Source organism: Copidosoma floridanum, unplaced genomic scaffold (genome assembly GCF_036245765.1).
Source record: "Copidosoma floridanum isolate Cflo_tuat_1 unplaced genomic scaffold, Cflo_Japanese_pri ptg000001l, whole genome shotgun sequence".
Classification (NCBI taxonomy): Eukaryota; Metazoa; Arthropoda; class Insecta; order Hymenoptera; family Encyrtidae; genus Copidosoma; species Copidosoma floridanum.
Genome location: NW_028321878.1, coordinates 19,396,333 through 19,422,321, shown reverse-complemented (window position 1 = coordinate 19,422,321; position 25,989 = coordinate 19,396,333). Strand labels below are relative to the sequence as shown.

The 25,989-nt window shown below is 34.6% G+C and overlaps 1 protein-coding gene across 4 annotated transcripts in view; it reads left to right on the top strand.

The window, feature by feature from the left end:
- cnk (connector enhancer of ksr) overlaps nucleotides 1–25,335 on the top strand; it is a 56,374-nt gene extending 31,039 nt beyond the window's left edge. For 3 of the 4 annotated variants that reach the window (XM_089595258.1, XM_089595208.1, XM_014356800.3), the window contains exons 14-15: nucleotides 23,264–23,460; nucleotides 24,913–25,335. In XM_089595258.1, coding sequence (XP_089451384.1) covers nucleotides 23,264–23,460; nucleotides 24,913–25,122 — 407 coding nt within the window. In that variant the 3' untranslated portion in view covers nucleotides 25,123–25,335. Of the gene's footprint in view, nucleotides 1–13,215; nucleotides 13,418–23,263; nucleotides 23,461–24,912 lie in introns of those variants that run through there. The other variant, XM_089595299.1, reaches the window with a different exon arrangement.
- The last annotated feature ends 654 nt before the right edge of the window (nucleotides 25,336–25,989 follow it).

Below are 25,989 nucleotides of genomic sequence, written 5' to 3'. Positions count from 1 at the left end.
AAAAATAAATTTTTTTGAGATCCATAACTACCTTCTTAACATCAAATGTGTAAGGCTTTTACTTTTTAAGATATAGTCAAAACCCAGATTTTGCGAACCTGTAAAATATCTTATTGTCGACCCTAAAGGTATTTTAATACTTCCTACTTTGAGAAATTTAACTTTTGATGCTACTATAATTCAGATACTACAAGTTACGACGCATGGGATCTGAATTTTTGAGACTAATTTTATAGGTAGTTTAAAATTTACTTTTTTCAAAGGTCAAACAAGTAAAATATCATAATTTTGGTGTAAATCATTTTTTATGTTATTACAATTCAAACATTATGATTTTTTTCGATTCCACCGAATAAATCAGTTGATCAGTCTTAACCAATCACACACCGAATAAAAAAGGTTTGAGTCACGTGAAAAATCAATACATTACAAAGGACGAAACTCGATGATCCGCTCCTGGCGGTGAAGTTGCCCCCCTCGGCTTGTCACGGGCAAAACCACCGGAGTGGATTATCTAGTGACGTCCCGTGTAATTCATAATACGTCGGCCGAAAATTCGTGGTTCATTAGCAGTCACAAAAGTGAAGGGCCTGTATCATCCGCTAACATTAACGACCCGAGCGAAGCGAGGGTTGTTGGTCAGTGGATGTTAACAGGCCCGAAAAGCAAAAGAAGTCGGTCAGAACAACTTAATTTTATTGAAAATCCTTTGGATTTTATTAGGTATTAAATGACATCTTATAAATTTTTTTATTTGATAAATATTTTTGCATATCAACAGCATTCAAACATTTAAGCACTAATATAATTATTTATTAGACTCCTGGGCATCGGTTGTTGCAAATGTCACATATTTGATTTTTTAAAGATTTTCCAACCCTTATTTTATCATTGTTTCTGTATTCAGATTGAGGTTAGACATTTCTTACGTTGCATATTATCAAAAGAGATTACATGCATTATACGACAAAATAGTCACACCCGAGTTGGGTGCGTGGTGTACAAGTTTTCTTACAGCTCGAAAAAATAAATAAACACAACGTAGGTAAGTTATGTACTTTTGCACTGCTGCTCGCTCTTTCTATCTCTCTCTCAAGCAAGGAAAAGTAGGGAGCTGGAAATTTTTCTCCTGACCCCTCTATGCGATATAGATGTCACGTCGATAGGGAAGGAACATTGGATTTCGTCCCTATACACTGCCACCAAAACTCGAATTTTCGGGTGAGGTAGTAAGAAAAGAGAATTTTCTGCATACCCCCACCGAAAGTGCTTCATATCTGACCTGCTCTAAAACAGATAATCAGCTCTTTCGGCGAGGGTATGCAGAAAAATAGTATACGCACCACGTTCGGAGGTTAAGAAATGTCCTAGATTTCACGTTATGCGCCTTCGGCTTCACCTCGGGCGTTTATTCACGTAAAATCTATGACATTCTTAACCTCGCTCACTAGGTGCGTAATATACTATACTTTTTCGTCATCCCCGACAGTAAAGTTTGTTGTTTACGTCCGCCTAGTAGGACGTAAAGCGACAAATGTACGGCCGCTGGATCTCTTTACGTCCGCTGAGCGAGGCGCTTCTGCGAGGTCCGTGCTCTCAAATGCACAGCTAATGTCTATCTATATATATGGAACCTATAACGAATATCTGTATCTATATGTATACGGTGGCCAAGTGTTGTTTTTTTTTGACGGTCAGACGCATGCGCGCGTACTTAAGTATATTTCAGTGCCTTCTCCTGTCTGCCTTCGTCGTTGTGTCGAGTCGGTTCACTCAGTTCACGCCTATTAAGTATAGCGTTGCCTGGTTTTTTACCTTCGCTTACTTATTGTTTACCGTTTATTCTGTTTCCCGTCTCTTGTGCACTAGAAATTACCACTACGTGTTTTCATACACTTTATTTCAAGTTCAGAGTTACTAATAAGTACTGGTGAGTAAATTTTCTTGGCTATCTGAAAATCTTGTATAACCTTAAAAAGAGTAATGAGCTAAAATAACGGTTCGTTTATAGCTTTGCATCATCGACACAACTACTTTTATATAGTTATTAAAAATGTCGTCAGACGATTCGAGTGATTCTGAGTTTGACGAAGAGACAGTTGTAAGAAACTTAGAAGAAGAGGCAAAGATAATTGTGAATGGGCTGCTACCTCAAAAGTCTCGCGCTCTGTATGAAAAAGCACATGCTCAATACATGGACTGGAAAACCAAGAATGAAGCATCGTTTGATGAAAGTTCTTTTTTAGTGTACTTTGAAGAACTATCAAAAAAATTCAAGCCACCTAGTCTGTGGAGTCATTGGGCAAGATTAAAAGCAACGTTGAATATAAAGAATAACATCAAGATTGAGAAATACTTATTGTTAAAAACTATGCTAAAAAATAAATCCAAGGGTTATAAACCGAAAAAGTCTCTTATTTTAACATGGCCACAGTTTCTCAACTCTGCTGAAGATAGTATTTACTTGTTAATGAAGATATTTGATATGACAATTATTATTGTTTTATTTGCACTATTTATTAGCTACTTATAAATGTTAATTCCTGCAGGTAGTTTTGATTATTGGATTATTTGGAGCCATGCGATGTATGGAAATAGCTAATCTTAAGACTACGGATGTAAATGATACAAACAATTTATACGTCGTTACTATTGGTGATACAAAAACCTACTATCCTCGTAATTTTGTCATTGGTTCGCCTTACTACGCCATAATAAAGAAATATGTGGCTTTGAGACCCGAAAGTACACCCACTGACAGATTTTTGCTTCAGTATATTAATGGAAAATGTATCCGTCAAGTGGTAGGGAAACACAAAATAGCTGATGTTCCGAAAACGATTGCTCTCTATCTAAACTTAGAAAATCCAAACGGATACACTGGCCACTGTTTTAGACACAGTGGAGCCACTGCTCTTTCAAATTCAGAAGCAAACCTACCCATGATAAAAGAGCTTAGAGGTTGGCGATCAGACGCTGTAGCTCAAGGCTACCTTCAATTTTCTATAAATAATAGAAAAAAAATTTTTGAAAAAATGTGTGGTACCAGTTGTTCAACATTCAAACCTAATTTAACAGAGAATAATGAAGTTAATCAGATATCGACAAAACAATATGAAAACAATCAAGAACCAGCTGAAATATCTGAGCCATTTGATAGTATTTTAGAGGAAGAAAGCAGCATTAATAGTGAACCAGAAGGAAAAAAGAAAAAAATAACAGTAGATAAGCTATGGCGATTCCAGCACAGCCCCCCTCCACTCGGTAGCCCCTCTCGCGGTGTTCCCCTCCTTATGGCGGTGGCCCCCTCTCGCAGCCTGCCCCTCCTTATGGCGGTGGCCCCCTCTCGCGGCGTGCCCCTTCTCGCGCCAGCCCCTCTCCGTCGATGAGTTGGACTCCCCTTGCAGCCAATGGGCGCGTGGGTCTGTTGAGTTGGACTCCCCTTGCAGCCAATGGGCGCGTGCGTCTGTCAGGCTTGAGTTTGCGTGCGCTGCGATGCGCATTTTTCGCCTACAGCACTGCTTGAGATTGCGCGCGCTGTTTCAATATCCTGTGCACGCGTTGGGTATATGTATTTTTTTTTTTTTTTTTTTTTTTTTTTTTTTTTTTTTTTTTTTTTTGTAAGTGAGTGCGTTGCACGATGATGTAGGACGTTGAGGGCTAAGAAATAATTAGGCCCAAGAAAAAGATAGGAAAATAATTTTTTTAAATTTTTATTGTTTATTTTGGTTAATCTGTTTATTTAAATTAAAAAAATTTATATTTACAAAACTATACTTGCAAAATGCTCAGATTTGCAAAATGATTTGTTAAACATCTTATTCTCTAAGTACAATACATTTTTACAGATCCTTGTGACTATCGTCGTCGTCGTCATCAACATCAACCCATTCCATATTAAAATAAAACTTTTTCATTCGTTTGACATTATGAAGAGCACAAATGGATTTGTAGGCTCCATTGTGATGAGCACAAGTAGTAACTAATCTTGGGAGTTCGAACGGTGGATAGTCTGTCATATCAGTGACTTTAAAGCCAAATCTTTCAAGCCACTTTTGTTTCATGTCTCCAATAACGAATATCTTAGTAGCATTTTCAAGATTCTCCCGTAAAATATTCCCTATCTCCGTGTACTCAATTTTTCCCGAGTCCCAGCTTAGTCCATGATAGTAAAGTTCAAGGTATAAATTTTTATGTTTATATTTTGGTGACAATTTTTGCCAGCTGAAGGGTGCTTTAAAAAAAAATACTTGTGCTTCTGCATCGGTGGGACTAAGCGGAAGGATAGCCAATTCCTTGAGCACATAATCATTACCTGGTTTCTTGAAACCTTGCATGTCCACAAAATACTCCATTTTCTTCGCTATTATAATATTAGTTTTGTTTTTTATCTTTTCATAACCTTCATTTCTAGGACAAGATCCTTTGTTAGTTAAATATTTATCAATGAAGTTTTTCAGCCAAGATTTCTTGTTTTTATCATCATCGTCCTTAGTTGAAAGTTTTTGATACTTAACATTAGTAGTAAAATTGCTTGTACTCGGTTTATGTGACATATTAATTGAAGTCTTATTAAACAAATTGATTTTTTAAACAATTACACAGTCTTTATCGTTCGATTTTCTCACAGATTTTGTTTTTTCAATCTTTACATCTTTCTTCTTCTCCTCGTTTCTCTTCATAAATTTTTCCCACTCTTCTTGGCGTCGTTTATTTTCTGCTTCTTCTTTACTCCAGCTGTTACTCCGGCCTTTATCCATGATGGTTGAGAATAAACTGATGCTCGTAGAGCCCATGAATCGGGTTTATATAGCTTTACATGAGTTTCTTGACATCCCCACTCATTGGACTATACTGAACGATACGATCATGTAAAATTAAGCAATAAGCTGATGTATTGGCAGGAAAATTGTTATGCGACTCAAATTCTAGCCTCACATCGACTGGAGCATTTTTTAATGTCTCGTTTTGTTTGGAACAATCAAGGACGATTAAAGGTATCCGATTAAGAAAGTGATGTTTGCCTAATGAAGGTGTTTTTTTTTTGCCATAATATGAATTTTGAAAATCAGCATACATATTATATAGCAATGCATACTGATTACGTGTTATATCGAGATTAAGATCACCATACGGATAATATTGTGAATTTAAATAGAGTTTCACATTTCTTATATTGCAGTGATCAAACATACTAGCGCTTACATCCTTCTGATTTTTTCGGTTTGTTTGAAAGGCTAAAATAACATAACGTGGCTTTTCCAACTGATTAGATGTCTTAACTGTCCAAATATGTTTTGATGTGCTAGGTAAGAGGGGATACTCATATAATTCCCAAGTTCGAAAACTCATAGATACAAACTTATCTTTTTGCAGATAATTTAATAAACGAATTTTATGAGAATCTGACATTACCACATAGGGCATAAGCCATTCAAGCTTCAATATTACTATTTTAAAGTCTTTCCAAGTTGCTGCGGTGGCCGGATCAGCAACATTGAGCGGAGTTTGCAACACAGCATTTATATCATTTCTTGATCTTGTAAGTATAAGCTCATGTTTTACATTAACAACTATCTTGCGATAGTCTTCAGCAAAACCTAAAATCATATTGAGTGGAAGTATAATATCAAAGTAGCCGTTATTATTAGTAAGACTATCATCTTCTTCTTCTCCAACGCCAAGCCAACCAGCATTTATCATAGATTTGTTTTGATCAGGATAAAGCGATAGCCAATTTTTCATCAGGGTTGTTAGCCCAACATTTTTGCACTTATCTACCTCTATAGCATTTATCTCATATCGTATTTCTTCAAATAAGTGACAGATGGCGTTATTTATCAATGCGGTGTTTGTTACTGCAGTATTTTCATCTGCTTTGACCAATCTTCCGTAAACATGTAAAGAACTTTTGGATGGTAAAAGACACAAGTCTTGATGTTGAATTGAAATGCGAATTTCATCACTATTGCCATATGTTGATGATGCATACGGCTGATGAGCATGAATCTCATAGTGCGCAATAGATTCGTCAAATGCGACTGGAGACTGAATACTTAGAATCTCGTCCATTTTGTATACAACAAAAAAGTATCCAATTTAGTTTCCACCAAGGCTTTTTATTTTTAGACAGAGACTTTTTATAAACTGAATGTTTTGATGTGTTAATCGTTTTCTTGGATGACTCGATGCTTTGAAGGACTTTTTTCTCTGACGTCTCAACGCTTTGAGAGCTCGTTGTTGACTGAGTGCTGGAGTGCATATTGAGCTGCCTATATGATTTGTCTGATTATAAATGATACCCATTATGGAGAGGGTTTTATGTGCAATCTTATAGTTATGACTTCTCCATGAAAATTCACTAAATCACCATCCTGATCTACAATGCGTAGTTGTATATGATCAATGATACGTCCAATGATTGGTAAATAAATTATTTGTGATGGAACTTCAATAATCTTATACCCGGGTGGTACAGCGGGAAAAAATTCATGAATCGTGTGTACTTTGTGGTTGTTTATGTAAGCTCCACTCGTGATGTTACATTCAACTCTTAATGCGTTTATTTTTAGAATAGCTACAGGTAAGTCTGAAATATGAGTGGTATTATGTTTTAGAACTCTCTGAGTAAAACCTAATAGACGGCCAATAGAATCTTTAGGTCTAAAATCAATAGTATGACTGCACTTAATAACACTTCGAAGCGTATTATTGTTTGGCTTGATATCGAGAGTTATGTTGGGAGGTTGTAATACCTCAATCAAAAATGATCTAATATCTTTAATCTCATAACTGCCTGTTGGTAATACAATAACTTGATTGCCGACATAAAATTTATTACATTTTTCATCAATATTTGGGATGGAGTTGAATGAGAAAAGTTCTACTAAGCCAAGAACGTAGTTGTGTTTTGGTGATAATTCAATCGGCGGAAAATACTGTGCTTCTAAAACAGAAGAAGTACCAGAAAGGCTAAGTGTTAATGTTTCTTCCATGATTGTTGAAGTGTAACTAAATGGTTTCTCCCCATGTAAGAAAGTTATATTTGTTTTAAAATAAACTTTAAGCACAAATGACCGCAGTTGTAGGAGTTAAATTCTTGATATCGCTTATGATTATATTTCACTTTACTATCTTCTAGATACAACATTAAGTCAGTAGGTGGCTGCAGATCTCCAAAACTGTCAAAGTACACAACATTATTACCACGTTTTCGATAAGTCACCCAGTGAGTTCCAGGTCCATTCTCATCATCAAGATTTACTATAGCTGTTTCACAAAACCATGGACCGTCAGCAGGTAAACTGTTTCTCATGAATACTCCACGAAAATGAGGAATTTTTAAGATTTTAGAATATTTCATCAAATCTATGTTGGTCAGAGCTCGATCAGGTAATTTTATTTCTTTGAACTTTTTTTTTTTGAAGTTTTTTTTTTTTTTTAACCTTTTCCAGCGTAAGGCTTTAAATAGACTCCCAATCCACTTTTATGCGGTTTAAGATAAAGACCTTTTCCAAGTGCGATAGCTTCCATGGTTTGATTATGTCTCTGACTTCCTGCTAGCTGCTTTTTGGCTGACTTAGCAGCATTTATGCTCTTCATAATTCCAGCTATTCCATTGGCTATAGCACCGGTTGCACTTAAACCAGCAAACAAGGGAATCAAAGGTATAGCTCCACCGATCTGAGTAGGAAGGCGTAAGATGCGCGGAATCGTAACATACTTTTTACCTCCCAACTTTTTTACCGCACTACGAGCACCTTTCAAAGCACTACTAATGACATCTCGAGCACTTTTGCTTTTAGTATTCATGTCTTGCGAGGCAGCCTTAATAACGGCGCTTAAAGCACTACATTGTTTTTTCTTTGACCTACCCATCCTTCTTTTCCTTTTTTTAATACTCTGTTTTTTCTCTTGCTCTAACCCCATATCAAATTTACTTTTAACCTTCATAGCGCCAGTTACTAGGGCAGCTGCTGCTCTTTCACCAATACTTGAATCTAAAGCTTTAACTCTTTGCCAAGCCTTCTTAGCTAAAATTGTATCTGCTTCGTGTCTGGCTTTCAAATCTTGTCGATTTTTTGAGTACGCTATATCATGCTCTTTGCACGCTGCGTCCAGCGGATTTACCCCTGGGTCGCCTCTAGCAAGACGCTTAGCAAGCTTAGTACCTGGACCGCAGAACTGATAGCCAGGCAAATGAAGCTCTACTGGTAAAGAATTTATGACTTTATTTACAAGACCGTGTCCTCTCTTACGACGCATGATGATGATGATAATGATTAGTCTTCAGAGGTTGGATTATGACTAAGCGTTCGAGAAAATGAATAATGTATTTATAGTAGAGAAATTCACTGACAAATAAAGAGCTCAAACTATATAAGCATTGTACTATTTCATTAAAAGATTAGTTTGAACTGATTATTCATACAGTATAGACATGGAGTTTAAAGAGCAATCCATAAAATTACAAGTTCCTAATTTTGACGCCATTGTAAAACAAGAAAAGCGTTCAAATCGACATGGCGAACTACTCCCTGACAGTATTCGCGCAGTATTTTGCGGTCCATCTAATTGCGGTAAAACTAATAGCTTATTAGCTCTAATTGTGCATCCCAATGGAGTTAAGTTTGAAAATGTGTACGTGTATTCAAAATCACTACATCAACCAAAGTACAAGTTTTTAAAAGAACTATTGGAGCCTATAGAGGGTGTGAAATACTTACCTTTCAGTGAACACGAAACTGTAGTCTCACCAGATGATGCTTTACCGAATTCTATAATGATTTTTGATGATATAGCCTGTGAAAAAGAAGATAATGTAAAGGCCTTTTTCTGCATGGGTAGACACAAAAATGTTGACTGCTTCTATCTTTGCCAGTCATATGCTCAAGTGCCAAAGCATCTTGTAAGGGATAATGTCAACTTTTTAGTTTTATTTCGTCAAGATGAAGTTAATTTGAAGCATGTGTATGATGATCATGTAAATTCAGACATGTCATACATTCAATTTAAAAATTTATGCTCTAATTGCTGGAATGATGATAAACATGGATTCGTCGTTATAAACAAGGATATGCAAATAAATAATGGTCGCTACAGAAAAGGCTTTGATAATTTCGCCATACATTTAGGACATACCTAGCGCAATCGTTACAGTGTGTTGCAAGACATTGGATCATCATCATCATGCATCAACAAGAAAAAGACGTTCTATGCCAGTTAGTGAAGGCGCGAGAGGCGGTTCAAGAAAAGTACAGACTGTCAAAGTTTGGAAAAAATGAGGCTGAAAAAGTACTTAGTGAAACTTTCAAACCAATAACAGACCCTTTAACGGAAATTGTCGCCGAAACAAAAAAACACAAAAATAATTCTGTTACTCACAATTATTTTTATAATAAAAACGATGAAGAAAGTAATAAAGTTGATACAGTGAATCAACAAAAAAAAAAAAAAAAAAAGAGAAAAATTCAGTGATCATGATTTAACATTCGAGTCTGCCATTAGTGAAAGTGATGATGATGATGATACTGATTTAAATAATACTATTCAACATCAATCGCATGATTCTGTCCAAATCAGTAAAAATTTATCAAATAATTTTTATTTACAAATACTTGATCAGAATCAGAAAGATTTATTAGATTTAAAGTATGGAGTATGGAAAGAAAATGAGTTGTACAAACTTGGCGATTCGCGAATAGAATTTGAAAATAATCATATCAAAATAGATGATTTAAAGTATCCAATGACTATGACTCCGGGATTAATGGAGCTACTCATCAAAAAGCATCCTAATAAATCTCTGTTAAAACAGGAGGATTTTGAAAAATACTACATATTATTAAAAATTTCAAATGTTCACAGAAAAGGGTTTAAAAAAAACGGAGCTATACGAACCCATAATAGTAATAAGTTTATTAAAATGATTGCTCCAATGTTCGATCTCACGGTTCGTAAAAAAGGTGGATCGCTGCTACCTCATTATAAAACTGCTCGAATAATGCAACAAGTAGATTATACACACTGGGATGATCCTAATGAGTTAGTAGATCGCTTACGCTTATTAATAGCTGAAAAGTCGGCAGGAAATACAAGTCATGACAATGAAATTATATCAATCATCGAAGAGCTTCATGAGGGAGGATGTATATATTGATGCATGTAATCATTGCTTCAGTATCAAAATGAGTGTCGATGTATTCGGTCGAAAATTGGGTAGGACCGAAGGCGGTAGCCGAGGTCCTCCCGGTATTGGATATAAACTTACCGCAGATGGACAGTATGACTTAGATAATAAAAGGCTGTGCAATGTTGGAACACCAAAACAGTCTCAAGATGCTGTAAATTATGCTTTCTTAATTGAAGTAATTAAAAGACTTGAAAAAAAAATAGATGAATTTCGAATTTTTCTATACAACTTGCAAAAAAAATTCCCACTCATTCAAGCTGATTCAAAAAACTTAAACCTAGACAATTAATACATGGAGCAAATTGTTGAGGAACTTCATAAGGCAGCCAGGCGTAACTATCCTCGCCGAAAATTTAACATACGTGGCTTAGACGAAACTTGGCAAGCAGACTTTGTAGAGATGCAGCCTTACGCTCGTGACAACAAAGGTTATCGATATATGCTCACTGTAATAGATGTTTTCTCCAAGTACGCATGGGCTGTACCTGTCAAGAAAAAAATCGGTGAAGAAGTAACTGCAGCAATGCATTCGATATTGAAAAAAGGATGGGTGCCCGTAAACATGCAAACTGATCGTGGCAAAGAATTCTATAATGCAAACTTCCAAAATCTCATGCAGAAATATAAAATAAATTTATACTCAACGTACGGCAATCTGAAAGCGTCTAAATGCGAGCGATTCAATCGTACTTTAAAAGATTTGATGTGGAAAAAATTTAGTTTGCAAGGCAATTATAAATGGTTGAATTTGTTTCAAACGTTAATTAAATTTTATAATAATAAAAAACACCGAACAATTGGTTTGAAACCAAAAGATGTTGTGGCTGAAAATGAAGTTCAAATTTGGGAGAAGTTAAAAAGAAAATGTAAAAATAGCAGTAAGTTTAAGCCTAAACTCAAAATTGGTGATAAAGTACGAGTGAGCAAAACCAAACAAACATTTGAAAAAGGATATACGCCAAATTGGTTGACTGAAATATTTACCATCACGCGAGTAGCAGCAACAAATCCAATAACGTATCACCTCAAAGATTACCAAGATCAACCTATTTCTGGAGGTTTCTACGAGCATGAACTGCAGAAAACAAAGCATCCTGATGTATACCTTATACAGAAGGTTCTTCGAAGACGTGGCAATCAAGTTTTTGTCAAATGGTTGGGTTTTGACAGTACTCACAATAGTTGGACGAATAAATAAGATTTTTTTTTTAAATTACGTTAATTAAAAAAATTATAAGATTCTTATATGTATCAAGTAAAATTGAAAATATTACGTAGTAAGAATATTTTAAATAAATACTCAAATTTTTGGAAAAAAATTGTAATTTATTTGTTCACCTTTTTTACATTATGCATAAGAAAATATGATGTGTTTTCCGTTGTACACTATAAATAATTTAAATTTATTTACAGCCTCCAACAATTCATTATAAAATTCTTCGTTTTTAAATAGAGCTGAGCTTATTTTCGTCTGCAGAAAAATTTGAAATTCATCGTCAAGTTCTGCAACTATCTTAGGTCCAAATTTAGTATACACTTTTCTCAGTTTTGACACCATGTAGTTTTGATTAGGTATCAATTCGGAAAGTTTCTTCGTAGGAAGAAAATCACTGTCAGCGATTTTGTTGAGTGCTGCAAGATCCATCTTTAACAAAATAAAAAACATGGAACTTAGCATAAAATATTTATACACAACATATGCTGAGTAAATATGCACAAATATTTACTATGAAAAAAAATATATCACCTTGACTGTATTTAGATTTTTTACTCGGTGGTTCACTTGAAGGTGATGTCAGCTTCTGTTGATTAAGTTCAACCTTACTGAAACCTCTGCTGGAGTGTAGAATGAGCTTGCCTGGTCGAGACGACTCCTTATATGGTACTGACCCCTCCACTGTAGGCTCATCTGCTAGTGTTCGGTCTATTTTTGGGGGATCCAATACAGTAAAAGCCCTTGCAGCTTCTGCTACCTGATTGGCTACCCCCTCTATCGATCCTTCCCTCTTATTGGATGATTCTTCTCCTACTATGCTGTAATGACCCCATGGTAGGGTATCTGTACAACCAGGTTGCAAAAATCGTTTGTCATCATAAGCACTTAGTGCAATTTTCGTCTGTTTTTCAGTAAAAAGCTGATGATGATGCGATCTTATATTTTTTTGCTCTCGTGTCATACTAGTGTTTTCACACAAACATGTTATATAATCGTCAAAAGTTATTGTAGTCTTCACAACCGAACTTTTAACACCTTTGGCCTTCTTTAATGGATTTTGATCTTAAATTTTTACACTGTACATTTTGCTTCGTAGTCCTACAAATTCCAACATGATTTTTCCATTACATTCATCCTTCATTAAACCAACAATTTTTTTATTAACCAGAGGCAAATGAAACTCATTATTCAAATGATAGTCTGAAGTATCAAATTTCTCAATATTTTCACACATTATATTATAAATATTTTGATTTGTTATTTCATACACAAGACTATCAGTGTCTGTGTACAAAAGTTTGCATCGGTCTCCTATTTCATTTTTCATAAAATCATAATGAAATTCGTATACAAGTGTTTTTGATAAATCTAAGACACTCAACCCAACATACATTGGTTTTTTTATACAGACATCTGTACGAAGTAGTTGTATAGCTACAAGCTGCTCATCAAATATGTCACAGCTGTGGAAATTCGGTCGTGCGATGTACGTCTCTGCGCCATATCGCCCCTCCCACTTGTTGATGAGTTTAACATCAATTCGTTTGCGTTCATTTTCCATAGTCTTTCCATAAACAGCATTATTAAATAACTTATATAACATTTTCTCAAAATCAGTCTGTGCATTTTGACGCTTTTCACTATTCAAGTCAATGTATTTCTTTAGCCATGAATTTTGGTTAAACTGTAGAGTTCTATGTATTTTTTTTTATACAAAGACCATGACTTACAGCTTGTTTAAGTGCACGATAGTGTATCACATATCGCTTTTTGTCATACAAAGTAGTCATTAGTTTATTTTTTTTAGATCCTGGAGGCGTCATATGCTCAGCACAGAATGGTAAATCTTTATGAGCATTGTGAAGAATTTTAGGATATTCAAGGTCTACTTCGAGTATGTAACCAATTTCAGCATCGTCAGCAACATTCAAAATACCTAAGGAACTTATATTTTGAATCCATTTAAAACCTGAATAAGGTAATGGTTGAGTCATCGCCCAGCCATACAAGTTATTTACGTCATAATACATTAAATATTTTTCATCTTTATCATCTTTATAGCCGTTTTTCATGTATAAGTTGTTGGCTTTTGCATATCGATTACAACATTGAGATATGCCTCCACGAATGCCTCGCTCAAAAAACATAACCATGTCAATATCAGTTAACAATTCTAGTTGTACCTGCAATTATAATATTTTTAAAATTTTTTAAATTAACAAAAAAAATTATAAAAAAGTCTAACCTTTGTATACTTCAACATAGCATCCCAGGTTAAGCCAGGTGTTGTATAGTAATGAGCCGGATCCAATCCATAGGCTTCAAGACAATTGTTCCGAAAATTTTCAAAAACTTCAGTAAGCAGCAGAACGTCAGTCTTTAAGTATAAATCTGAATATTCTCCAAGTGTTTGAATATTAAATGTGTTCCAGATGTTTTTAGCATGTTCATAATCATCATCAGTTATATGAGCTTCGTATAAGCTGCTATAAAAATCTTGTTTTGATGGTAACATCTTTTCACCAAGTTTTTTAAAAGAAGAAGTATAATCATAAGGAAATAAGTCTTTCCTTTTTAATAAATTTATTTGGTCTATGGTATATTTATCATCATTTGTGAACACTGTTTCTAATATTTTAAATTCGTTTAAATATGATGATAATTTGTCAAGTGATGAAGCCATGAATTTAAAGGAATCAATAAATCGTAGATTAATATCAGTACCCTCTACATATTTCGTAAACGAAATATATTTTTCTTTGGTCTGCGGTAAAAGTTGAATTCTTCCTGGAAAGCACTTTGCAAGTTCTTTTATAAATAAATGCGAATCATAACCACTTAGGTTATGGAAAACTACAGGTATCGTTCTTGAGTCTTGATAATTAATATTACACTTATTGTGTGCTGGACCACGATGTCTAACAAAAATTTTTTCAAATTAATCATGATTATTAAAAAAAAAAAAAAAATTTTTTTTTTTTTAAGTTTAATAAAATTGATGCTTACTTTCCAGTAAGGTGATCTCTGACTTTAATATCATTTGAACTAAAAGGTTGGTTGCAAATATGACATAGAATGGCTTTGTCAAATTTAATTTGTTCTTCGGATGTCAAGTAGATCATTTTAAGAGGATTTTTGTACAAATGTTCTAATTTTATTGCTAAAGAATGGAGAGCCTTAACAAACCATTGAGCAGGTGTTTCATCATCATTTTCTTTACTTTGTCTTAAACTTTTATGTTCCGATTTTCTATCATCATAACAACATTTGAGAAAATAACCAATGCTATATGCTGTATGACTTTGATAGACGCGAACATCATTAACAGGTACCAACAAACATTCGAAGTCTGCATATACAACAAAAGGTACACGGTTCTTGAACGTAAAATTTTTAAATTCAAGTATATGCTCATTTTTCTCCCTATCAGGCAGTGTAATTTTATACTTATTTAAATGTTTGCAATCAACTTCATGAGCTTCTAACTTTTGCTTGGACCAAAAATAGTGAAAGCAACGATCACATATATTTGCTGCATGTTGATGCTCAGATAACTGTTTTCGTATTAAACGCGATGAATTTTTTATCCACACATAATGATATTTGTACTCTACGACGGAGTCGCATTTATTATTGTTATATTCTTCATCATCTGTGTAGAAGTTTTCGACAAGTAAAACATTCACATGTTTTTCTTTTTTATTTGCAGTCAAATGATTAGGGAAAATATCAAATGTATGACCCTTTTTTTTTTTAAAATATAAATTGATTGAAATATTGTTTTGATTCTCAAACCTTACGATTTTCTTCGGGATAACTGGAAACTCAATACCATCAAAATTTAAGTCATTTTCATATTTAATATAGTTAGAGACACGATTTGGATTTCTGCTTACTGGATGAAGAGCTGATAAAACAGCCCATTTAAAGCATTGGTTGTCTTTGTTTACTACATTTACACAAGCATTTTTTTTTTTTTTATGTAGTCTGGTAAGTCTATGAAGGAACTACCTTGCATAGGATTTAGTTTATTAATATTAACTACCAAATTTAAAATCGAGTGTAGAGACCAGCCAGATTCCTTATCTTGAAAATCATCCATTTTTTTCTCAATTAACTGTCGTACGTTTATATTAAACCACTGTTGTATATCAGTGGTCTGGTAAATGGGCTGTGATTTTGTATTAAAGTATTTTAAATCAATGTCCTTGATGTTATCTTTAATTATGACACATTCAGCAGTCAATATGGTATTTACTTTTAATGCAGTATGTTTTTCAAGAGATCGTCGGATTCGTTGAATAAATTTTTGTTCAGCATCTTTGAGAAACTTTTTCAGATCCAAGTGTTTAAAATTAACTATTAAAGTTGTCGTAATACGATTTTCAAATGCACTGTTAACATCATCAAGACTAACTGCAACATCATTTTCATCATTTGAAGCTGTTGCTACACCTTCACCTTGAACACATACAATATTTTCATTTCTAAATGTCTTGTCTAAATCCGACACATCTTCTTGACCACTTTCAGATGCAAAAACTTTGAGCTTTTGTTCACTATCTGATTCAAAAACAACAGGTTCATTCATAAATATTTTTTTCGACTCTGTTACCTCCAAATAATCATAAAGCAGTTGTAAAACAGTTTTTAATAATGCAGCTGCAGATATTAATTTTTGTTTTTCCGATGTTGTCAAATTATTCCTTAAACTAAAAATATCGCTATCCTTAATAGTTGTAAGACATGTGTCTATTAGTCTTTGAATGTGACTCGCATCGACTTCGCTATTAATCGTTTGTTGAAACGATTGCCAGATGCAGTGAGCCACATCTTTAAAATATTGAACCGAAGCCATGGCTAGCAAGAAGTTAACTACTCAAGCAACAGCACAAAAGTGAGCTGCTTTGGTGATTTCTACCCCTAAATATCCTTAGAAATCAGCCCATGGGAGGGGGGGAGGGGGGGTGACTTTGAATTTATAAATAACAAGTTTAACTTTTTGAACATGTATTAAATTATTTTAATCATTCACTGTTTTTAAAAAAAATCTCGATAACCATGTACTAAAAATTATAGGTTCTAATTTCTACGAAAACATAAAAAAAAAGTATTTTTTATAAGTAAGTTTTATTCGATTACAAAATCATAGTACATGTCATTCAAAATTTATACATTTTTGTGGTATTGAATTTTTTCGTCTATTTATTTTTTTTTCTTCTTTTTGAGTAAAAGTCTTTAATAAATCTGCATTTATTTTCTTTTTTTTTTTCAATCACCTTCATTTCTTTTTTTTTTTTTGCCAAAGCCTGCTGCTTCTGTATTTTTTCAATCTTTTTTTTTCTTTCACGAATCATTTTTTTTCGTTCTCTATCTACAAGTTTTATTTCTTCCTTTTTCAATGACATTCGAACTCGCATCATAAGTATATTTTGGTCTTCTTGAGACCATACCTCATGATTTTCAGGCAACGGTAGTGGTGATGAAATCTGCTGCTGCTGTTGTTGTGGTAGTGGTGGTTGCATTGACGCAAGTGGTATAGGTGTTACATTTTCTAAAACTACACTTGCTGCTGCTGTCGGCAGTAAAGGTGATGAAGGTCTACTGAAATCACTGTTTTCAACCAAGTCAATTAATCCACTCCAATCCTGCTGAGAGAGCCACCATGATGTTGATGGCGAAAGTTGCAATTGATTATCGAATTGCGTTGGCATATCTAAAACAATTAAGTACAAAATAAGTTAGTTTTATGTATTACAACATGTTGAGAAACTGAAAAAAATAATAATAAAAAGTACCTGTTACTGCTGTGGATGTTGATATATTGAACATTTCAACTTTTGTTGGTATTTCTGCTGCTGCAATAGGTTGCTCTGTTGACACTACTACTTCTGAAAGAGGATCCTTGAGTAGTGTGGAAGGTATATCTGGAAGAGGATCCATGATTACAGCTGGGAAATTTTCTGGTGGTGCTGCTACTTCTGGAAAATCATCATCATCTACGAGCTGCCTTTCTAAATTTTCGACGTTGCGTCCTAAGGCACGAAAAATCAACCGTTCTTGATATCTTCTGATATCACCCTTTCGTGTTTTTTTTCACCATGTTAATGCTGAAAAGTTTTTTTTGTAAATGCTTTTAAAAAAAAAAAAAAAAAAAAAAAAGTGAAGAATAAAAAGAAGTTAACTAATTAAAAGAAATAAAGAACTCATAACATCATTTCTGCGTCTAGACATCATTTCTGCGTCTTGAGTCGAATAAAAAGATTTTCTAAATGTTTCCTTAATGTTACAAGTAAAGGTAGAGAATAGAAAGAAGATAAGTAGTTGAAAGAAATTGAACTCGTGACATCATTTCTGCGTCTAGACATCATTTCTGCGTCTTGAGTCAAATAGCTTGCAACCATATTGTTGTAGAAAAAGGAGGAGTATAGAAACTTAAAAGATTTAATTAAATAGCTATTTCTAGAAAAGTGGGAAACTTTTCAAAAAATTTTGAATTCATGACGTTATTAATAGGTCTTAAGTAAAAAAAAAAAAAAAAAAAAAAAAAAAAAAAATTACATATTCCATTTTTTAAAGGAAAAAAATTATTAAGATTTTATAAAATACCTTCACACTTGAGAGCGTTGGTTGATGCGTTGTACGAAGTATCCTGAAGTGCAACTTCTTTCTCTCCTCGGCTGCTGTCGCTGATGTTAAGAATATAACTGAAGCACGTGGCAAAGGTCAAGGGATTGCTCTTTAAGACTATGGCGGAAGAGGAAGAGAAAAGCCACTTTATATAAGTTAAAGATTTTGCATATGATGGAATGAGTTGGAGAAAATATTTGTCCTTTTCTAAGTTTCCTATTGGTTTAAAGTACTTGATGCTATGGAGAGGGGATACTTCTTCCCAACCACAGACCTTTAATGTTGTGCATATGGAAAGGGTAAGACATAATTATGTCCTTTTCTAGTTCTCTCATTGGTTCATTACAAGATACAAATTTCCATCTCCAAGGATATTGAATTCTCATACAGCGTGGGTGAAAATTAAGGGGAGGGGGGGTTCGGCAAATTTCCACCACTCTAGTTTGAGTTTTTCATACTGCGCATGAGAAAATAAATGGAGAAGGAGTAAATTGTCGGAGTAGCAGTACCGAAGTCTTTAAAAGGAAAGTTGTGCTTCAAAATAGTTAGTCGAAAACAGTTAGTTGAAAATATCAGTCATACTCCAGTTAAACAGTAGATATATTGTCTTTTGAAATGGCCCCTGTAAATGAAGAATTTTCAAGTGACATTGAAGTGCTAGAATGGGAAAATTTGGAGGATTTAGTGTCCGAGGAATTAGTGCAGGACTTAATGGATGAAGAGGATCAACCTCCAGCATTCGAAATATTCGAGCAGGATTTAAATGAGGAATTTGAACGAGGCTTCAACGATAATTTAGATTCATCGCCATCATCGCCCTCAGTCCTATACACGGAATAATTTAATATGCGTGCTCATATTGAAAGACCGGCTCAGTCATCTACATTGCCACTGCTAGAAATCACGTTTTTTGGTAAGTTTATTTATAAAAATAAGATCTTAGATTTAAAGATGTAATTAAAATTTTTAATATGAATGAAAATGTAAATTTTTTTGTTTTTTTTGTTTCAGACTTAGAGGGTAACTTTCTAACATGCTCTTCACACCTAAATAATATCGTTTCGGTAGAAGAAGCACTTCTCAACGAGGACACATTGCTAGGAGCAAGACAGCTTACAAAGCTAAGTATGTTTGAACGATTGGAAACACCATTAGACGATGAATTGTTATCAACATCGTTACACGCCTCCTTTTCCGGTAAGTAGTATAAAGGATTAAATTAGAATATTTATTTTGATGAAAAAAAATTTCATTTTGTTTCAATTTTTAAAATTTGTTTATTTGTTTGTTTTCAGACGATGCTGAGGAGTTTATTTCTACCGACACGTGTCTTCAAGCATCTTTTTCGATGCTTGAAGAACATAACCATACATCGCCAACACGTGTCTATAGACCTAGACCTGATGCGGATCTCATGTGGTCACCAATATTCGAGGTAGATATTACAAAATCACCGACACTCGAGGCGAACCTCACAAGACCGGTGATACATGAAGTGGATCTTACAGGATCACCGCAACCGATACCCGTGGTCGATCTCACGAGATCCCCACAACCGATTCCAGAAGTTGATCTCACGGAATCGCCGCAGCCTATACCATTAGTTGACCTCTCGGGAACACCTCATGGTATTATTGACTTATTGTCTTCACCAGAGCTGCATGACATGAGTACGGTGAAAAAAAGAAAATCTTTAAAAGGACGAAACAGGTAGTCCTGATAAAAAAAAGCACTGTCGTAGACTTTCGTTTTAATTTTAACAATTGTAAAGTTTTTAATATTTGTAAATTTATTTTAAGGATAAATAACATTAATTTTATAAATTAAACTTTGTATTTGTATATATTTTTCATCAAAAATAAACTAGGAAAAAATAAATAAAGTCTTGTACAATTATTTCCCTTCGATTCCTCATCCTATATTATTGAACAATCCGCATAATCCTACAAAATGTATTTTTGTGTAAGTATCGTACGTGCAAAAATATTTAAATATTTAAGAAGACGCCGTAACTCAACCAACGCTACAGGTAATGCACGCATACTGCACCGCGAACTCAAGCAGTGTTGCACATGGCGCGAAAAAAGTGAAAGGAAGCTGCAACGCTACAGGTAATGCACGCATACTGCACCGCGAACTACAAGGCGCGCGCCCATCAGCTGCATGAATACTCAAGCCATGTGGCACATGGCACGTGCAAACTCGGCACGTGCGGAAAAGTAAAAGAGAGCTGTTGAAGTCGCTCGCCCATCAGCTGCACGTGGCGCGCGCAAACTCCGATAACACGTGAAAAAGTGAAAGGGACCTGTTTAAGTCGCTCGCCCATCAGCTGCATGAAAACTCAAGCAGTGTTGCACATGGCGCGCGCAAACTCCAACAACGCTGCAGGTAATGCACACAATTGGGAAGGGGTAGAAGCCTTTGCGCAGTTGCACATGGCGCGCGCAAACTCCGACAACGCTGCAGGTGGTGCACACAATTGGGAGGGGGTAGGAGCCTTTGCGCATGCTCAATGCGCACTTATCCGTTTAGCTAAAACGTACCTATTATGAACCACATCAAGCTTTCGACTTCATTCACTTGATCACACTAGACCAAGTAGCATCGGTTACTTTTTCCTTTTAAAATGGAGTACATTGTAGACTTTCAGGGCTTTAAAAGCCTCGTCAACTATTTTATTTTTAAAGAAATTTCATTTGTCGACCTTAACAAGGATACTTTGCCAGTTGTTATTGTGCTTAACCCACCTTTTCCATTTGAGCATCTACCAAAAAAATATAAAAAACATAATAAATGGCTAGAAGCTAATTTCCATGGTCTAAGTTGAGATTTTGGTGATATTTCTCACATGGAAGGAATAAACAATTTCAAGCGCATGCTGATTGATGCTGGAACAGTTTATGTCAAAGGTTGTGAAAAGAAAAAATGGTTACAAAACATACTACCATGCGAGTATGTATTTTATATATTATAAGCTTAATAAAAATACCTTGAAAATAAAAAAATAAATTTTTCTTACGAATAATACAAACATTTTTTTCAGAGTTATTAATATTGAAGAGTATGGGTGTCCTGCTCTTAAAAATCTCGTACAAGACTATGAGCCATGCAAACATCACAGCTTTCATACTGATCCAGTATGTGCGGTGAAAAATGCTTTGGCTATGAAAGATTGGATGCTAAGTCGGGAAAAGTATAAAATTGAAAGAATCACATACTTGACTATTTATTCCTGTAAACGCAAATCAAAAAAAAAAAAATTCTTTATAATTATTATTAGAACTAATAAAATTTGAAAATATTTTGCAAGTCTAGTTTTGTAAATATAAATTTTTTTAATTTAAATAAACAGATTAACCAAAATAAACAATAAAAATGTTAAACAATTATTTTCCTACCCCTCAACGTCCTACATCATCGTGCAACGCACTCACTTACAAAAAAAAAAAAAAAAAAAAAAAATACATATACCCAACGCGTGCACAAGATATTGAAACAGCGCGCGCAATCTCAAACAGTGCTGTAGGCGAAAAATGCGCATCGCAGCGCACGCAAACTCAAGCCTGACAGATCCACGCGCCCATTGGCTGAAGGGGAGTCCAACTCAACAGACCCACGCGCCCATTGGCTGCAAGGGGAGTCCAACTCATCAACGGAGAGGGGCTGCCGCGAGAAGGGGCACGCCGCGAGAGGGGGCCACCGCCATAAGGAGGGGCAGGCCGCGAGAGGGGGCCACCGCCATAAGGAGGGGAACACCGCGAGAGGGGCTACCGAGGGGAGGGGGGCTGTGCTGGAATTGCCATAGCTTATCTACTAATAACAAAAACCAATAATGAAGAATTTAAAAATTTACCTTCTGTACAAAGAGCAATGAATATATTATATTGTATCTGAAAAAAACATTTTAAATGTAATAAATTTTTTATTTTTTAAAATTAAATATGTATTCTCTTAGCCTTCTCTATTGAATAATATCGACGTATTGAAATTTAACAAACTTTCAATAACCCATTATTGGAAACGTTCGATTATTCATCGTTCGTACGTTCGCACTCCATTAGGTTAGGAGCAATGCTTAAGGAACGTACGGTTTGCGAGCGATTCATTTTTCCCTACATTATCCTATATCAACCTATTGAACAAACTTTCCTATACGGCCTCGTGACGTAATATACTAATTCATTGGTCTGGAATGGAATTAGGGCTATATACTTTACTAATACCACACAGAAATTTTTTCCTGCTTTGGGCGTTTTTCTACCTTTGGACGTTTAGTGCACCTTCAATAGGAAAAAATAGAGTTCGCACCGGGTATGCATCTATCTAGGGTAAGCACAAAGGAATCCCTCAGGCCCTGCTTAACAGGTTTCTTGGGTCTGGTGCTTGCCCTGGACACATACGCCACCAAGTATAAAAACTAATGGGGGAAAAGGCACAACTACTGCGCAGTTGCGCACTGAAATGGTTGACTGTGCTAAATTGTTGATTGCTCGATGTTTTTTTATGTAAATGGAAGCAGTTTTATTTTATCTCCGTCTGCAGCATCTTATACTATTAAAACGACGAACGTTTTTCTGTTATGTACCCTGTAGTTTTTTAAAATAATCATTTTAGTGTTAATATCACTCGCTTGTATTACTGCTGATGGTTATAAAATCAGCACCATTTACTGACTCCCAATTACTATGTGTGGGTTTCTCCCGTGAGGTTTTCATGTTGAAGCCTAGACCCAATTACTGCAAATGACTACAAAGTTTCGTAGGTTAGATTCGTTGAAAATCACTTAGTTAAGCAATTATGAATTTCATGATATAAAGTATGATTCTGGATTGAACGTTATTAATGTCCAAACGTGTTACATCGTCTAAGCATACAAAATTTTGAGACTGTTTTTCTGCAGTGATTAATGCCTGCACAACAGTTGGGTCATTTATCGCTGAATTCAACATTGAGTACTAATTCAAAGGAGTGAATTAAAAAATGTCCCATGTATTACATGGGTATTGTATTCTGAATAATCTTTTTAACTAATGATCACATTGACTTTTCTAGATATCCTAAGACGTTCATAGCAATAAATATTTAGCTATAACTACTTTTTCTGTATTTTACGTATTGAATTTATTATTTTCACTTATGTAAAATAAATGGTAATATGTTATACATATGTATGTGTATATATTAGTCACATGAATGTTTTTTGAGTAACATATGCACCTTTTTAGGTTCACCAAGTTTACGGAGAGCATTTTTTCGTGACAAACCACGAAATCGTTCAACAAATCAAAGTTCTGAAGATAATGAGACTCCTCAGAGCCATTACGTTGGAACGAATCAGGCACCAGCTTATTACTCAAACATTAGCGCTGCCAATTATATCTCCAATAATATGCTTGCTTCTCGAATGCATCCACCTCAGAGGGTATGTATTTTTTGTTTGTCGATAACTAGTACATTACGAAGCTTACGAGCTGACGAGCCTAGGGGATACTTATGCCCAAGACATGAACGGCGTTTTTCTTACTAAGGACACAAAGTCATACTTTGCACCCATAGGCACATTTAGCGCCAGGTAAATCACTTTGCATCCTAAGGCAAAAAGTACTTTGGGCCCTGAAGACTGAAATAGTAGTTTTCCTACGAGTTTGAAAAGTCTTTGTTTGCGAACCGAGAGGTTCGTAAAGGAGACTTTTCGAACGAGTTCCGGAAAACTGCTTTTTTGCCCGAGGAAGTACCAGCCTCCCAAAACCACCCGAGGGCGGAAAAGTACTTTTTTGCTCGTGTGCACAAACTGATTACAAAGGCACAAAGTGTGGCCCTACAGACGAAAAGCAACAATTGTACCTTGCGTCCTACACAAGTAAAAATTATTTTAATAAAAAAAATATCAATGATTATAAGAATTATAGAAAACTAGACTCAAAACAAGTAATAAAATGTAATAAGTAATATTATTTTTTATTATTAGCTACTATTTTCTTATATCCCCCAGGATTTTTTTTAGTTTTTTAAGTATAAAGACGGTTCTGAAAAAATAAATAAAAATATAGAAAAACAAATTTTTTTTGAGATCCATAACTTTTCTTTGACGCAAAATGTGTAGGTCTTTCACTTTTTAAGATATAGCCAAAAACCTAATTTTTCGAATCTGTAAAATATCATATTTTTTTGTGTAAAAGTATTCAAATATCTTTTTTCCTACTTTCGGAAATTTTCAGTGGCTGCTATCGAATAAAATTATCCCCGCTTGGGTAGGTAAAAATACTAGTTTTTCTATCTCAGGTAGTTTTTCGTGACATTTGGACGTTTACTGCGCCCTTGGTAGAAAAATGATATTCGGTACTTAATTTTACGTCACTGGTGTTCCGTAAGTGAAAATTACCGCTACGCGGGCGGAATTTTGTACTTACCGAGCACCGGGAGACGTAAAATCGTATACGCACCATGTTCGGAGGTTAAGAAATGCCCTAGATTTCACATTAACCATTTCACATGTTTATTAATGTGAAATCTGCGACATTCTTAACCTCGCTCACTAGATGCGTAAATAACTATTTGCAGATCTCTTGGGCAGAAAAATAGTCCCCATGGCGATGCCACTTCTGTTACGAAAACTACTATGATCCGCCTTCGGCATAAAACTCTAACGCCCACGGTTAGAACAATCTATCATCAACTCATTGATTTATTAACTCTGTGTCTGGTCCTTTTACTTAATTTTCTTACGTGTAATAAGCATTGTAACTATAAACCAGTAATAAACGAAAGCAGCTAATGCCAAATCTTAATAGAATTCATAAATTATGTATTATACATGAATATACTGAAAACTGTTACTAACATTTATTTTATGACGCTTTGTAAACTTTTCCAGTGTGCAACGGATGATACATATACACCTCAAGAGAGTACAAGATATTTTATGCCAGCTCAATGGCCAACAACATCTGACAGTACAACTTCGCATGTCCAACATTTGGACTATCCACCTACTTTTGAACCAGAAACTTACACGTTTTCGAATCTCTCGCTACGACGCCAACGAAGTACTAAAAGTAATGAAAACCATGGCACGTGTCAGTAATTTTATAGAACTTTGAATATACTATAATATGTGGTACATTCGTTCCTATTGCTTAAGTGTCTTATTTCGTGCTGGTATTTTTCATATCACACCATCACCGGTAATCAGGTTTTATTTTTAATATTTAAACTATTTATACATACCTATTTATGCATATAAATTTATTCAAGTAAATTATTTATATTATAATAATTTTCAAACTTACTATGAAACTGTATAAGGTAAAAGTACGTAATATGAAACGTGCCCATATTATGAAAACTCAAGATTAAATAATCATGAAAATTCTAATAATAAAAATAAAATATACTGAAGAATCTCTATAATACTACCGTATCAAATTAACAAAAATAGTAAACAATTTCAAACATTATTATATTGAAAAATATATTATTACGAATCCGGTTTTCATAATACGGACAGTTTGAAACATAACCTGCAATATGTGATGTTCCTATTTATGAAACGCACGAGCCCATTTAATTAACATGTAAATTTCATAATTGGGACTTGTGTCTCATAAATATGGACACAACTTTTTAGCTATTCCATAGTTATGGACATTTTGATCGTGTCAATATTTGCTTATAAAATTATTTTTTTACATCTAAATTTCATTTCAAAAATGTCAATTTGTTCAGAAGAGCATAGCGCTTCTATTAAAACCAAAAATTATGGACATATGACTATTTTTTTATTTAATATTGGTCGATGAAACGTAACAATCGAAATTTGTATCCATAATACGTACTTTTACCTTATTACTGATAAACCATGCGATATTAGTTTCGAGTATTAGGTAACAAATGAGGGTAATCATATGCCAATAAGCCTTAGGTCTTGCCATTGACAAAATATCAGTAATTG